The sequence below is a fragment of the Phycodurus eques genome, chromosome 3 (assembly GCF_024500275.1).
Source record: "Phycodurus eques isolate BA_2022a chromosome 3, UOR_Pequ_1.1, whole genome shotgun sequence".
Lineage (NCBI taxonomy): Eukaryota > Metazoa > Chordata > Actinopteri > Syngnathiformes > Syngnathidae > Phycodurus > Phycodurus eques.
Window position 1 is genome coordinate 4,149,226 of NC_084527.1, and position 17,570 is coordinate 4,166,795.

General features: G+C 41.8%; 1 protein-coding gene across 1 annotated transcript in view; it reads left to right on the forward strand.

Moving 5' to 3' along the window:
* smtnb (smoothelin b) overlaps positions 1–17,570 on the forward strand; it is a 46,137-nt gene that overhangs the window by 15,207 nt on the left and 13,360 nt on the right. Inside the window, 8 exon segments of the mRNA XM_061671524.1 lie at positions 1,156–1,234; positions 1,507–1,585; positions 2,127–2,200; positions 9,878–9,974; positions 12,844–13,105; positions 13,107–13,521; positions 14,988–15,030; positions 16,190–16,765. Coding sequence (XP_061527508.1) covers positions 1,156–1,234; positions 1,507–1,585; positions 2,127–2,200; positions 9,878–9,974; positions 12,844–13,105; positions 13,107–13,521; positions 14,988–15,030; positions 16,190–16,765 — 1,625 coding nt within the window.

The following is a 17,570-nucleotide window of genomic DNA, read 5'->3' on the forward strand; positions in this document are numbered from 1 at the left end:
TGGGTGCCCTTTTTACAATAAATAAGCACATTTAACAGATTGTCTACATATCAATTTACCGTTCAGCATTTAAACTGCCAGTCAGATAGAAGAGTGCAAGCTGTGTTAGTTTTATTAGTGCATTTTCTTCTTTATTGGCACATCTAGGGCCTTTCTGTAAGTATATTTTGCGGAGGCACGTGGAAGAAAATCTGTTGCTTAAATTCTTGTCGATTGATAGTTTTCCCACTTAAATCTAATTAGAAATGGTAGGAATTAAAGGTTTTTAAGTCATCCGTAAAGATAATCCTGGTGTTTGATTAAATAAATTGACTATTTATCATTTTAAGAAGATCAGCGATCTACATCTAATCGCACGTAGCTTTTCTTGCACAGATGAATGCTACGTTAATGACAGCACAAACTTGAAATCTGTCTTGTGGGGCCAAATTGCATCGTTAAGAATAAGAACCACAAAATCCACGTTTGGCAAGTTTGACATGAAAAAGATTGGAGAAACTTTCTCTCAGCCAATCTGAGTTAAAGATAAATTACTTGGGGGGGGGGGAAACAGAAAAACGATTTGACAGTTAGGATGGATCGCCAGGTGCTCTTCTTTGGTGAACAATATTTTGCAAATCAACGGTTGATTGGCTATTTGGATTCTGTTCATGTGTTGATAACAATCCCAAAATATTCTACTACAGTATATAACATGCTGGACACTATTTAATGCAAGCAGCGATCCATGCATCCATTTTCTTTTGCGCTTCGTCCTTATTCGGATGACAGGTGAGCCTGTCAATTCGGACTTTGGGTGAGAGGCAGCCTACATCCTGGATTAGTTGCAGGTCAATCCCGGTGCTAGCAACTAAAGGAAAACAATGATGATGGGTGAACTCAAATAGTGTATGAGTAATGGAAAGCAAAGCAGAAAAATGAGCCCAAAAATAAAGAGGACGAGCGTTGTCTTTTTGAAACCAGTTGTGTCCGTGATACCAAATTTCTTCTGCTTCTGTATAATTATTTCCAATTATGGAATATTTTTTGCATAGCTAAGGAAACTTTGTGTCCTCCCCCATCATCATATAAATCGGCAAAGCCATAGTTTGTATTGTGAAGTTCCGGGCCAGTGATGATGACAATGTTGTTATAGCCACCCTGTTGCTCTCTCAGGTCAGAATCCAGTGAGGCCTTGGCTGTCCTGTCACACAAACTAAAAGCAATCAGAGATGTCGACGAACTCACCAAGATGGTGAGTATCAGCGTCGGGATGGAATTTTAATTGGGGATGGGTACCTAATGTAATTCATGACAAAGAATTCTCTCCTTTGTGCTGAACTGACTTAATAGTCACGTGAAGCAACTGCGGCAAACTGGAGTCCACTACTTACTTACTGTACTACTACCGCAACCAACAAAGGCACTGTTGAGTCAGTCGTAACTAGTTTGTAGTCTGTGGGAAGCTGAGAATGAGAGTGATTTTGACACCAGCCAAATTCTTGTGTGTGCTTGTATTTATTGTAGCTTCGTGCTGCCAGCGAATACGAGGAGAGGAAGATGATCAGAGCAGCCATTCGGCAAATCAGAGACGAACAGCAACAAGGTGATTTTGATGACATCACGCTTTCCCTGATAATAGAGATGACTTGCTCGCCACGCTATTAGGTCTATAAAATGTTTTATATAGTAATAATGAATATAATATCAAGCTTTTGATTTTGACAATTACTCATGATATATCTTGGAGCAAATAAGAGTCCTATGATTGACTTGATGTATGAGGTCATTGAATGCACCGGAAGAATCTGGAATAAATCACTGAGACAACTCGAACTCTGGCGACACAGCATATGTGTGATGCCCAGTCAGATAGTGGATTCCCGCCATTCTTTCATGCTGTCTACTGTGCGCAATGCTTGTGCCATTTTATATCTCTGTGATAATTGAACGAGGCGTTATAAACATCTGCCCTCATTCTACCCCGTCTCTCTGTTTTTCTATGAGACCTGCGAGGACACAGTAAACAATTCAGTAATCTCAGTGCTCATCTCATCTTTGTTTGCGTCCTTTCTCACGTCATCAAGATGATGGTGTAAATTGACAAGGCTTCTGCCACTGTGCTAAATTGTTTCTTTTGGGGACAGTGGAGAGAGTTAAAGACCCTGGTCGCGGCCTGGAGACAGAGAGTCTGGAGACCCAGAGCATCAAGGGGACTGTGGTGAGTACAGTTCAAAGGAAAATGTGCTTTTTGTAGCAATGCAGAGAGCATTTAAATGTTCTCGTCGTATACCGATATAAATAATCGGAGTGAAGTGTCTCATGAGAGGCTGCATTTGCAAATCTGAATTGAGCATTGGCTTATTTGTGGGTGCAGTTTGTTTTGCATGGCTGTGGCGGCCATTCGGGTTTCTCTGCTGCCACAATCAAGTATGCAGCACACAAGGAGCGTGGGACTTGAGTCACAAGCACTATGTCATAAGCAATGCTAAATGCAACCCTCATGCTTTTCACACTGTGAGCAGATGTAGTTGTTATTGTACGTTTTTTTGTTTGTTTGTTTTATCACTGAGTCTTTTTATGAGGGGCCGTTGGGGACATTATTCAGGATTAGCTCTCACACTTACTGTTCAAATGCTTTAACACACAAACTACTGGAAAGCTCTCATAAGGACTACTCAAACACTCTCATACGCACGAGTCTTGCTCTCATCAACACTACTCAAATGCGTTCACGCGAGCACGTCGATCACATTCTCGCAAACATCACTGGCATTCACGAGTTTCATGTCAATCATGCTCACACGTGAATAGTGTAAATCTTTTATTAGGTAGTTCAATTCAAAAAGTGAAACTATAGAGATTAATTGCACACACTGAAGTCTTTCATATTTAAAATATGTATTATTTTGTTGATTGTAGCACATAGCAAATAAAAAAAGAATTGAAAAAATCCCCATATTGAGAAACTAAAATATAACCTCAAACGAAATAGTCAGTTCAGTCAAGAAATAACGTGATTTTTAATGTATAAATTAGGCTGGAATTTGCCCTCTGAAAAGTACTTGTTTAATCACTCTGAGTGCTGAAGAAAAACTTTCCAACTTTATTCTAATTTATTGAAATGTACCTATATTTAAAAAAAGTCGTAAAATATTTGACTCTGACTGTGTGTTATCTGGAGTGCAAATCTATGACACGAACTTCACAACGACAATTAAATTCCTTCATTCCCTTTGGACACCTCATTAGGTACACCGGCACAGGGGAGCTTAAACGCGACTATCCGGCCAGCCTGCCTGCAACAAACTGTATACGTTTCAGATTGTAACGCAGCGGTGTTGAAACTCTGTCTTGAGTCCAGGAGTAAACACACGTCCACTTCACTTTAGTCTGAAAGGCACATTTATTCGGCAGCATCCGCAACCGAATAATGGCTTCTCGCTCTTGATAGACGAGCCAGCCTAGCCCTACATCAGAATCAGAATCATCTTTATTTGCCAAGTATGTCCAAAACGCACAAGGAATTTGTCTCCGGTAGTTGGAGCCGCTCTAGTACAACAGACAGTCAATTTACAGAACACATCATACACGATACGGCTTCTGATTGGCCGAACATTACGTCATATCCTACAGCACTTACACATTAAAAGCAACCATTTTACATCAATGAGGAAAAGCGTTATTGTAACACAATAATCAACAAGTATACGACATGCATACATTAAACATATATGTATGTACTATACAGTATAATGCTATGTAACGCTACTGCTTAAGTTAGTTACTATTTACTTACTATTGTACTTTATGGCTGTTGGTCAATGCCATATTTTATTTTGAAACCACTTACTTTTCAACTCATGTAAATGCACGCTCGTATACACTCCTCAAATGTTTGCACACATACAGTTCAAACACACTCTCATGAACATGTCAAATCTATTCATACCATCCTCAAATCCATTCATAAAATATACTCACAGGGCAAATTCCAGCCTAATTTCTACATTCAATCATGTGAGCATGATTGACATGAACTCGTGAATGCCAGTGATGTGTGCGAGAATGTGATTGATGTGAACGCGTTTGAGTAGTGTTGATGCGAGCAAGATGCGTGTGTGTGAGCGCATTGGAGTAGTGTTTATGAGAGAGAGACTCGTGCGTATGAGCGCATTTGAGTCGTGTTAATGAGAGCAAGACGCGTGTGTATGAGAGTGTTTGAGTATTCCTTATGAGAGCCTTTCAGTAGTTTGTGTGTGTGTGTGTGTGTGTGTGTGAAGGCATTTGAATAGTTAAGTGTGAGAGCTAATCCTGAATAATGTCCCTAACGGCCCATCATATTTTTACGCACATCCATAGACACATGCTTCATATGGCTCCTTCCTTCCTATGCAACCCCTTTTGTTGTTGTTTTGAAGTTGCTCATTCTCTCAGCTGACCAAGCCCTCTAGTGGACAACAGTTGGTGTGTTCACAATACAGTAAAACAAAAGATTACGTGCTATGATTGTTTCAATGAGGATAATGTGACAGCCTCCCTGGGGCCAGATCTTATCTACTGCGTTCGATCAACTGGTTTGCTCCGTTTCCGCTGCAAGTCACAGTAACTCTTACTGAACGTGACAGCTGGTGTGGTCCACTCAGATTAGGAAGCCCTGACAGCAGGCTGGCATCACAGGATGCTGGAGCATTCAAGTTTGTTTGTTTTTTCTCCCCCCCTCACTTCCTGGAAGACAGCTGAGTGGTACACATTGGGGATGTCCTGAGTCACAGGAGGTTGGACGTCATGAGCGAGGTGGGGCGGCTAAAGGCGTACTGACAGACAGCCCACCAGCTGTGCTCCGCTAGCCTGAGGTCGGCACTGGAACGTGTACGTGTCCAAAAGCAACACAAGTCGCAGCAACGGGGCTCCTTCCAGTCATATCACAGCAGCGGATCTCTTTGAGCTGCATGCAATTGTACCGTAGCAGATGAACGTCTCAGATAGGCCCTCCTTGGCATCCACGCACACACCCGCTCATGCAAACACACTCGCACACAAACCATCCAAAATGCACGCCACAAACATCAAACTAACACCGACTTGTGAAACTTCAGATGGAAAATATGTGGGCCCATAGCGTAGCCAAAGACGTAAATGACTGTTTTAAATGGCACGGCTGAGTTACAGTAAAAGATTCATTTCGCTCCTGGAGAATGCACTTGGTGATACGCTATTGAAACTTAATTATAAGTTTATCGTAGCAAAGTGACAAGTGGCTGCCATCTTTATAAAAAAAAGTTAAAATAAAAAATTACATGGCATGAGCACTTCAAGCACCTCTTAAATCCTCCATAACAAATACATTCGGATAAATACTATTGATTATTAAAATGAATGAACTATTTTACTGCTCTTCTCATGAATGTTCCTTTTGTGCTATTTATGGTAGTCTGTTTTACAGGCTAAGTGACTCAGTGTGAAACGTTACAGCAATTTTGACAAGTCGACTTGGAGAGCCCCGAAGGAATTTCAGCCCTTACAAGCTGGTTGTTAATTTTAACCGAAACTTTTTTTTGGGGTTTTTTTTTTTTTTTTTTTTTTTTTTTGGGTGCTATTTCTGAAATGACCCTGAGATGCCACAAAGCTCTATCTAAATGGGAAACTAGTACAGTCATGAGTTTTTGCAGAATTTATGGTACATGCGCACTTCTGGTGCATTCAAAACCAATCTGTAAGACATTTATTTTTAAGGGTATTGTTTTAAAATGATTTTAGTTATGTTAAACTGTTTTGGGATCATAGTTTGTGGTATATTTACTGTTTAATCTATTAATTTAGGTAATAAACATTTTTAGAAAGGGTGTCAATTTTTGTTTGTTTTTATGCTGTTTGTGGCAGGCCTCTGTTTCTTTCCCCCATGTATAGCGGAGATTTACTGTATTTTAAATTGATTATCAAATTCTTATCGACGGTCCATTTTTATAAAAATTGTTTTAGGTTAAAAGGCATTTAAATAATGCTGCCTTTTTTGCTTGGAATGGACTGGAAAAATAATTTGTAAAATGTCTGGGAAGTTCAGCATTTTGTTGAGGTTTTAATTGATTAGCAACATATTAATTGTGATTACTTTTCTGTGTTTGATATGTACTCGATATGACCTGGTCAATTTGGTAGTAAAACTTTCTGCTTTTGTCAATGTTGCGCTTTTGGGGAAAAACAAGGTCAAAACAAAGGCAGAGTGTCAGAAGTTAATGTGTCAACCGGGCAACCCATTAACTTGTGTACGTGGGGATGGAATTGTGTGTGTGTGTGTGTGTGTGTGTGTGTGTGTGTGTAGGGGGGTTCAGATCACTGTGGAGAGCGAAGGGGAGGTAGAGGAAATTGAGGGAGTGGCTTTTTTGTACGATGTGATGTGTGTGTTGCCTACATGTTTGTGCACATGGCAGCGTCTGTGTGTGGAGTGAGTTAGCGGATGTCCTGACTTCAGTGGGTTGAGAGACAGACAGAGAGAGAGAGAGAGAAGGGGCGGTCGCGCTCGTTAAGAGGTAAATGTCAGTCTTCTTTTCCCCAGATGTGTCACACACCGTGTTCCACTAACTTTTTTTTCTCTCCCCCTCTTTGTGGCACAAAAAAAGCCATCTAGACCACTTTACTCGTATTAATTTTAAAAAATATATATATATTTTTTTATTATCTGACTGAAGAATGGAACAGTTCTGCCCCTCTTGTTACATTTCAGGTTTGTGAACATTTTTATCCAATTTAAATGCCAGCCTTACTCTCAGGACGTAGAGTACCTTTTTGCTGCATGCGGTCAAACGCTCTTGATGATGCTAAGCTTCCAAACGTTTTGTGACAGCAGCCCACTGAGTGGGTTTCAATGCCGTACAGCTCAGGTGTTCCTAACCAGGGGTCCATAGATGAAGAAAAAAGGTTAGCGTGAAAGTGCACCATTATATGGTAAATGTGTCTTTTAGCTGGAAATGACACAGCAAAAGAGTTTAAGATGTGTTAAATGTATTTAAAATATTTTCATTTTTTTACATTTTGACAATTTCCATGTCAAAATATTCATGCCTTTTCTCAATACAGGCATATCAAATATTGTCAATTTATTGATGATAAGCATGTCTCATTGTGTATTCTTACTGTGGTTATCATGGTCATGATCCTGGTCATGATCTTTTAGAATGCTGCAAAAGATAGAATGAAACGGCAAATATATTGCATTTAATATTTCCGACATACACTAGCTTCTGACAATAATTTTTTTTTTTATCATTTTCAGCCAGATGTCAATTCTAACAAATATAAATTCACTTTAGCTCAAATTTGGCCCAGGGTATGAATTAAATGACAACCTTAGGCAAAGCACTGGTATAGTATACTGCATTCAAGTTGTGAGCGTGTCTGAGTATTTACTGTTTTCCTTGTAGATGGGTTTTGTAGTTTTTCCCAGTTTCTCAACAAAACTCAGTTATTAACATCTTTAGTCATGAAGAGGTTAACTTCTTAACCCAAGAAGGCTCAAGGTAAAACATGTTTTGAAAAGAAACTTGACCAAAAAAAACACACACGGCACTTAAAAAAATTATTCCTTATGAGGTTCTAGAAATGAACGTCCATGTGATGAGGAGCAGAAAGTAACGGGAATGAATTTCTTTTGTGGGTTCGGTCATCCCGGGCTGTGATGCAGACATGATTGCTACTGTAGCTTTGACTTTGGAGGTGAGCCGAGTGTGTGGAGGCAGTAATGGAAAAGCCGCCCGCTTTCGTCTCCTTTCCACATGATGGCATGGAACATGGATGCAAATTCCATTGCTGAACCTCAGTTTATTAATCCATGTGTCTGAAGCGCACGATGCAGAATGTGCTGGACTTGGTTTTAGCAGGCCCCAAGCTGCACTGTTGTTGGTTAGTTTGTGTCTTTGGAGGTTCAGAAGAGTGCAGATGGCCTACGCTTTGCTGTGGCCACATGAGAGGACAGTCCCCATATTTGTGGTCATGGCTATGAGCTTTTGTAATTGCAGTCTGAACGCAAACATGCTCCTGTGGCCAAGTTGGGGTGAGTTCTTCAAAGAAGGGCATGAGGTATGTGTCACTGTTGACTCTTTCACGTCTCAGCTGTCTGGAAGCAGCTAATGGACAGCATGGCGACTCGCAGCAGTTTTGCATCGCCATCTAACCGTTTTTTTTTTTTTTAACCCCCCCCCTCTGTGAGAAACATGTTCCCGGTGGTTAAGTGGGACCTGCGAACGGATGGCCGTCACAGGTTCTGGAAGCAACAGGCAGGCGCGGAAAGGCTTTTTCTCTCTAATTGTGTTTATAACTCAAACACTATTATTTCGCCCTGCGGCTCCTGTGTAGGTCCACTTACTCAGACGGTGCTCTTTGTATGCAACTTAAGCATTATGGCTCGCCACTGTCTCTAGTTGTTAAATAGGGCAAAACCCATATTTGTGTTCTTCCAAGCTCGTGAAGCACTGCAATAACTCATTAAGGGAGCATTCCACAGTATTTAAGCTCTTTGGCGTAGTCCACTTATCTTGATCTGTGAGCACTGGCTATTGTCTTGAAAGTTGAAAAGAGATTTTTAGTGAGGTCACTTGAGATTTTTGTTCCAGAAGTGGAATGGAAAAAAATGAAACGGGAGCATCTTTTTTCTCCATTGACTTGGGCACAATATTCCAGTTCACCTCTGTCAGAAGTCTCTCACACAAATTGTCAGCTAGACTTGATGGCCCAAGCCTGAGCTAATGAACACATTGTGGCTTTTGACACTGCTAATGGTGTGGTATGATTGTTAATTACCCTAACAGAGAAACACCTTTCCTGCTGTCTGTTGACATTGTTTTCTGATGGGATTTTTTTCCTGTGCTCCATAACCTACTCAAGTCGGGGACAGTCAACACAAAAGAGTACATCTCACTTGCGTTTGGGGAAGGGGGTTGGGGGCAGTGCTTTTGTCTGCGTGTCTGGCCAATCCATCTATCCTTAGTGACTGATCACACAGCGATGAATGAAAAGCGCTTTGGAACGCGCATATGAGTCGTTTGTCTTGGCTGTTTACACACTGGTTGTGTGAGCGTTCATGCCTTGCGTCAAAGATTTGTAATGTGTTTTCAGAGGCTTTTTGAAGTAAAGGTAGGTTGTAAATCTTGACTAAGGTAGTTTTGAAATGCATAGGTTCGTGTCGGTTATGGTTTTCCTAAAGATCAGCCCAAACCTTTTGCCAGACTTCAGCCAACAAGGTTCCGAAATCTGATGATCTGATGGATGCATGCATTACACTCGACACAGACCCGTTTTTCTCGGTTTTGTTGTCTACCATGTAGTAATATAATGACTGAAAACAGTCCTTTATCTGGTTAGTCACGTTGAACTGCTAATTATTTTTCAACATAACTGTACTCGGAGGAGTGTCATTGATGCAGATGATGCTCCTGTGGCGTGTCTCAAGGTCTGGTGTAAGAGGTCTAAACTTGGTGTTTGCATCTGCTCCCTCTGTCATTCCCTCCATATTCTAAAATACGTAAGTCACTCCTTGGCGACCGCCCTACTGTTGCGACCTAGTTTTGCATTGAAGGTCACCATGCAGCGTGTTTTGTTGCCGTCTAGTGGCAGGTAATCATGAAGCAAATGGAGCAACTTAAGTCGGGCAACTGCTAATGCGGTTTTGTCATCACTGAATCCATAGGGTGGCTCTTTCTTTATTCCCCGCATGTAGTAGGGAAATAAAACTTATATGCACTTCCCCAGCTAGCAAAGCGTGTTGCACAGCATGGCTGCGTCTCCAAGCAGAGCAGTTCACCTCTGACATCAATCCTCAGCTGACCTTAGGCATTCACTTAATGGTTATACCTTCTGTGTGTTTTAAAAAAAAAATTTAAAAAAATGTATTATTATTTTACAGGGGAGAGAGCAGGACTGTGAACAAGACCACATCAAATCTCAGATCCGTGAGTTGCGTGGCCAGCAGACGAACCTAAGCAGAGAACTACAGAGACTAGGTGAGAACCGTGTCCCTATAAATAGGGCGCACCCTCACACTTGGATCTATTTTCCAAATACCACACATGTTATTGTTGCCATACAAAAGCGTGTATAGGCTGTAAACATTCAACTGAAGGTCAAATTAAGATAACTTGCGGGAAAACAGTGACTGTGTTTGTGCAATATACCTGTGGCTGCATCCGCTAAATACTCTCAAGCGCTTGTTAAAACAGCCGGCTAAAGGAGCTTTTCTTCTGAGGTGGCAGTCAAAAAGTTATTAGTTCAGATTCTTTAACACCTTTCATGTAGCTTAAACCGCGCAGAGGAGCTCGTCACCGGGTCAAATTCTTTTGCCTCCGAAGTGTGAAGAAGTTTCATGCGCCATAGAGGTTATTTAATAAAATGGCATGTATGCAAGCCTTCAGGGCAGAATGAATAGATTTTTTTTTATATGCCGCCTGATGAGTGATAGCTTATTTTTACTGTATTTACAATTGACAAATGTTTTGCCCACATCTATAGCTTGTTTAAACTTAACTTCCCCTATTAAACATTGTAATGTAGTTTTTCCCAATAATCCTTGTGATGACACAAGTGCTATTCTTGTACAATTAAAACCCACTCTAGAGCTGTAATGTAATTAATTCCGTTTGTCCTCGTCCATGAGTCCATCTCATGGATCTGGCCTTTGGCGATGGGTTGTGGGAACCATCAGAGGGGAACCTCGCAGCCACACCTCAGCTAAATAAAGTTGATACTAGAACAGAACCAATGTGTTCTTGATGTGGTACAGCAAATCTCCTAATGTGCCTGAATTTATTCCTGCCATATAATTTAAGACAGGGTGAAGCTTGTGTCAAAAAAGAAAAAAAGACCACCTTTGAAAAGCACTTTTCAACAAAGGCAGCGAACATTATGCGGTTGAGAAAGGAGTGAGTAGGCAATGGGAGCTGGTGTTTTTTTTTTTTTTTTTTTTTTTTTGAGCGGCTAGTTGTCCTTTTTTTAGAGAAAGTATGTGAAAATGAGAGCTGAGCCTGTAAAAAGTGCATTCTTTGTGATTGTTAACATTAAAAAAAAAAAAAAAAAAACATTCCCATGCTTCTCAGACAAAAAAAGCTTCTATAGAATTTGCAAGCTTTAACTATATGACCATGTGTTCAACCATACTGCATTCTGCAGCAAATGTTACTGCCAGGGCTGTGATTTAGAAAATGAAATGTTTGTATGGAGTCCGTGGGATGCATTATATCCTTGTCTGACATGACCACTTGATGTTCTGCCCGCTATGAATGCCTGAATACGGTCTTAGCATGTATAGAGCTGAAAACATTGAAAACCCTGCAAATGTCCACACACTCACGCCTTTATTTCTTATTTCTTTGCACTTTTGGCTTGTATTCTGTTACCGTCGATTAATGAACAAACTTAAAACTAGAAGACTGTTAATATCTTGACAAGAAAGTACAAATTCAGCAGGGGATTGAATAATTATTTCCTCTGCTTAATGTTCTTTATATGATGCCCCTTATTATTACACTCACTGTATTCTTTCAGTATTTACCGACATTAATGCATTAAAAAATGGTATACGTTCATTGATTCCAACTTCCTGAGTTACACTAAGTTAATTTTAAGAAAAAAATTAATCTGTGTCTTGCAAGATTAACGGACAGGGGAGCGAGATACTGGAGATGCACCTCCAGTCACTCAACAACCAAACAAAAGCAATAAAATGCCAATGGAAACATTATCTCCTCTGTGGAGGTCAACTCAGCTGCTTGATCAGACAGACTCAAGTTATTAAGTCTGTCTGATCTGGTTTCTTCGTCTCTGGAATGTGCGCAGCCGCTGATATTCGCCCATAAAACGCACTGTTGTGTCTTTAGAGGTAGAAAGGATGTGGGCGCTGCTGTGTTGTTTGGCGTGTGCTTTCCTGAGGAGAGAGGGAGCGGGGAAGGAGCTCAGACGGAGGGGAATGAAAGCTCTTGTCTCCATTTCACTCCCACTTCCTCCTTGACGTCTTGCCACCTTCAGCCGCGCCGCATGCTCCGTCTCTCCACTTCCTCCACTTTTATGCGCAACACAATCTGACAAATCTAACTCAGGAACTTAGGCTAGTCTGGAGGAAATGCGGACATCCCGTCATGTCTCCACGTGTCTCCTCTCTGATCCTGTGTGATATTTTATATCCAGGTCTCTCTTTGAGCTGCATGTTTGTGGAAGTATTTAATTTCCCCTCTTTCCAGTCACCTAATCCCTACCTGTTGCTTCTCTTCATATCCGAGGAAACACTGAATACTTACTGTAAAACTAAGGATTCACTGATGCCACTGTTTCTAAGGCCGAGTACTTGCATTTGTGTACTCGCCGATAAGTACGATACTATGCTATTAGGTCCTGCAATTGGAATGAAAATGTATTTTATTTCAACCAAATATTGTTCAAAAACAGACAAAAAAAAGATCTTGAACATGCCACAATTTTCACTCAAATATAAGTTTTTAGAGTAACAACTTTGAATCACTGACTATTTAACATCCGACTGCATGTCATGCCACACATTTCACTTAAATGTAGCCTGTAACACAAACTGTAGCAGGACAACTGAAGTGATGCATCATCACTGAGAAACTTGCTGCTTGCTGGACGGCCCGTAACGCACGTGTCGCCACCTAAGTGGAGTTCGCAGCCAGCTAAATGTTCTCGTCCTTGTTTACCTGAAAGTGTCTTCACGTGGCTGACATGGCTCCTTCCTGGAAGGCATTTCCGGCTGGTGAAATAGTACCTGTTGTAATATCGGAGCTTTTTTTTTTTCCCCCCCAGTATGTACAGTATTGGCATCCCGACTTTAATCCAGCTTTGTGCTGTTTATCTTGTGTGCTGCAGGCTCAAACTCCGGCATGGTGCTCGTTCTTGACCACCTGGTGAAAGAGGATGGCTCTGGACCTCTGCTGATTCAGCCCCAGAGAGAAGCGGTGGCCACAGAGCCTAACCTGGTCCTGACCAGCCGTCAGAGATCCGATTCTACAGTTTCAGACTGCAGCGTGGCCTCTTTACTTTCCAGATCCAATATGGATTCTGTGACTACAGAAAAGAGCCTGAGCTTGACCTACAGAGCTCGTTCAGACTCTGGAGCCTCAGACAGAAGCCGAGCGCTCCTCTCAGCGCAGCAGACAAGACTCTGGCGCCTCAGAGCACACTATCGACTCCCAATCTTGCATCAATCAAACACCGGGCTCAGATGTCCCTGATTCTTTTGTCAGGAACCCTTTATATTCTGGAGTTTTTGACAGCATTGATTTGTCAAGAAAACGCAATGACTCTGTCACGTCAGATCGCAGTGTGAGTATGTCCTCTGAAGAGCGGTGTCCAGCAGAGGAAGAGGAGGTGGATACGAGCATCTCGGCTCACAGTACCGACTCAGAAACTGAGACCAGAAGCCAAGGTGTAGACACCCTCCAGAGCCACCTTGTCGACCAGGATCTTCCGGATGGGTCTGTCTTGTCTCGCAGAACGCTTGAAACTGGCCCGGTCAATGGTGTTGCTGAAGGAAAACACGATGAGGTAAACGAGATAATGTATTGTTTATTGATAATGATTTTCAATGGATATACAAATAAATAACAGCATCAAATGCATATTAAGTCAAATCATAACACATCCATCCGTCCTTTTTCTGAGCCGCTTCTCCTCACTAGGGTCGCGGGCGTGCTGGAGCCTATCCCAGCTGTCATCGGGCAGGAGGCGGGGTACACCCTGAACTGGTTGCCAGCCAATCGCAGGGCACATAGAAACAAACAACCATTCGCACTCACAGTCATGCCTACGGGCAATTTAGAGTCTCCAATTAATGCATGTTTTTGGGATGTGGGAGGAGACCGGAGTGCCCCGAGAAAACCCACGCAGGCACGGGGAGAACATGCAAACTCCACACAGGCGGGGACTGAACCCCGCACCTCAGAACTGTGAGGCTGACGCTGTAACCAGTCGGCCACCGTGCCGCATCATAACACATCTTCTCTTAAAAAGACTTAAGATAAACTTAACATTTGAAACCCTTACAAAGAGAAATGGAAAGTATTCCTTGTACAGATAACACTAAATATCAAAAACGGATTATGAGGAGAGAAAAGGAAATGGATTTTATTGAGATTAAAACCCAAATCCTCACCCTATCTAAAAGAAATGAAATGCTGAGATCTGGGGGGAAGCTAACGTTCGAGGAGTAGTTTCTTGTCTAAGTACAGTTTACTTGGAATTTCCCAGGCTAAATAAGCGTTGTTAAAAAAAGATTTGCTGTTAATGTCAAAACCATACCGCCAGAGGGGGCTGTTTAGTCCGAAAGCATGAATGTTTGAGCTCTCCCTTTCTGTCCCCTGACACCCACTCGACACTTATGTGACACCCAGTTTACATTGGCATCCATAAACACGCTGAGCTGACATGCAATTCTGTGCCGTTTATCTTTTGTTGCTCGGCTACACAAACAAACACATCTGCACCTGAGTATCTCTGCTTCCTGTCAGCAGTGTGTGAGCCTCACCTGTCGTCAGAGAGGAGAAAGTGGTGTTCTGTCTTTCTTCACCCAAAAGAGCACAGAGCACGCAAATTCAATGTTGCAGGATCATCTGTGTTAACTGTTAGTTCTCATCTTGGGCTTCCATGACTGCATGGTGTGTCTTCTTTAAATGTGTTTACCCAAGGCTAGCCTCAACTTCTTTTACTGTCTATCTCAATATAGGCTTATGCTCAGTCGCCTGAATGTAATGTAAACACTCTGGGGCCCCGCAGCCAGAAAAAGAACAGGGGCTTTCCTGAAACACAAATGTTACATAATAAAAACAGCAGCAGTCAATTGTGTACTGTATGTTAGATTATGTATAGCTGTCACAACACCCATCCATGCCACCTTTAAAGCCTCTTCATTGTGAGACCATGCAAAGAGGAGTACTTTATATTTCTTTATCCAGGACAATTGACCTCCCCTCTCCACTGATCGCCATGTTCTGTTTTTGGTTCCCTTCATATAGACGCCACCATGTGATGGAACCTTCACTCAAGCAAAGGATGCCGGTAAGAAAAAAAATGGATGCATTGATTGGTCAGTATACAGTGGTGCCTTAACATACGAGCAACCCAATTTTTTTCGAGTTACAAGCTGCCGACTTTTTTTTTTTTTTTTTTTAATTTTTTGCTTTGACTTAATAATTTGTGATACGAGTACTGTACGGTGGCAGAGACCTCAACTCAGTTCACTTGAAAATTCTTCATAAAAGAGGCTTCAAGCTGTTTCATGCTACTCCAGGTTAATTTTTGTCAACTGAAACGTAAAACTAAGAGAATTTACATGTTGTGTATTTAAACAACCACATTTGGCTTAGTCTGCTATCTTAATGATAACACAAAAACTGTAGAAGAGCTAACAAATAGCATCCACCGTATGCCCCGTATGGCCAAGTCATGGACACCAGAAGGAGACGCAAAGAATTATGATGCACAAACTGTTGAATTCTTCACATTCTATTTGATCCTTATTACTATATGTTTTTATAAAGTATAATATTATAGATCACCTGTTAACAAACACATTACAAACATTTTGGGGAAGCTGGAACGCATTGACGTTTTTGTTCCATTCGTTCTAATGGGGAAAGAGGATTTGACATAAGAGTGTTTTAAGTTACAAGCGTGGTCATGGAACAAATTAAACCCGTCTCTCCAGGCACCACTCAACCGTAAGTGATAGTCTAATAGCAGGGAGGGTTATTTTATGTATTTATTTATTTTGTCTAGTCCCAGACAGTAATCTATGCAAATTTGTTATTTGGTGAAAGATGACCTAATTATACACTGTCAGTCCTCATAATACTTCTCAATATCGCTGTTGAGGCTTGAGCATAAAACAAACCAACAAACAGCCATAATATCAAATATGTTTGTATTTTTTTTATAGTGTTGGACTTTGATCCTATCATACTTTGTCTGACTTCATGTTATAACCCAAAATCTTGAAAAGTAAATGAAAATGTATCAAAGAATTTAAAGATGGAAATGGAGAATACTGTAAATTATGTGGTGCAAAATAAAATGAGAGAAAACCTGAGCGGGGGAGAGGATCTATGGAGCCTTTTTGTCCCCTTTGAGTTGTGCGTGGAAACGAGCACGATAAAAGATGAAAATGTGTTGAATTCAGATAAAGGAAGTTCAGCTTCTCTCCGCTATATCTTCACAGCACCTGAAAAGAAAGATGTTCTGCCAGAACAGTCCAAGCGCAGCAACTCTGTACGCGATCGGATGCGCAAGTTCAACGAGGCCAGTCAGACCGCGATATTCCCTGCCTTGAGGAAGACTCCTCTGAGCAGCAGCGGCCAGACAAACTTCTCCAGATCTGCGGAGCGGTTTACTCCCCCTGCAACATCCCTCATCTCCTCTGGCAACAGGCCAGCTTGGGCGCGCGTCGACACTGCAGCTCGCACCTCCGTCGCATCCAAGGGTCAGGCCGCACCTCAGCTCAGAGGCGGGGCTAACAAACCCCTGTCTTCAACCGGCCAATCCCTGCAGTCCATGGGTGGTACAAGGCACCCGGCTGAAAAGAGTGGGCCCGTCTTGAGGGATTCAAAGGAAGGCCAGACCCCAGGGAGAGAAGCTGGACAGCAGCATACCCAAGAAGAGGCAGACACAGACATGAAGACCTTCCTCACCATTGAGATCAAGGATGGTCGCACCGCGTCCTCCCAGAGGGGCAACGTTGTCCCCGTCAGCAACATGACCCCGCGCATCACCACTAATGCTCTGGGGCAGAGAACAGGTAGGGCATGTTAGCAACAGGAAACACATTCACTCCAGTTTTTATTTTAGGTTTTAGGGGATAATAATGATAATTAAGGCACTGTTGTTTGGCAGCCGTTGAACCATCCCTGAGCTGTAGGAGGCGACAAGTCACAAGTGGGTCGATGACAAAGCTTGTCGTCAGACCACTGACTATGAAGAAGCACGCTTGTTCAACAGGGTGCTTGTTATAGAGAGGCCTTGTTGAGTGGCAGAGGTCAGAAGGTCACCACAGAAAGTGTATGAGGACAAAGGACACAACAACTGTCCCTCTCAAACCAGACTGAATAGTCGTAAACCAACACAGTGCACTGGTTTGTCTGCTATGATATTTGCTTTCCGAGACGAGGTGAATTGGAGGATCACTGGTGTCTCATTTAAGCCACTTACAATCCATTGCACCTTGTGGAATTGATTTCATCTATTACTCAAATGATTTATTTAGCAAACACATTTCACGATGCACTCTGGTCAGGTTTAGGCTCTGAGTTTAATTTCCAAGCTCACACAATACAGCGGTTTGTGGAAAATGTTCATTAACTTTGCAATGGCATTCAACAAACTGCACTGTAATGTTCTAACTGTCACGTAGTATACAATATAAAGGCTTTTTTTAAAATCATATTTTGGTGTTCGTAACTTGATCATTTTGATAATTTGACTTATTTGTCATTAGGAGCATAATAGTACTTCCTCCTGTCAACCGCGACATCAAACTCAAACACTTCATTTAAATCAGGCAGGACTTGTGTGTTTATGATGCCGCCTGACCGCCTTTAGGACAC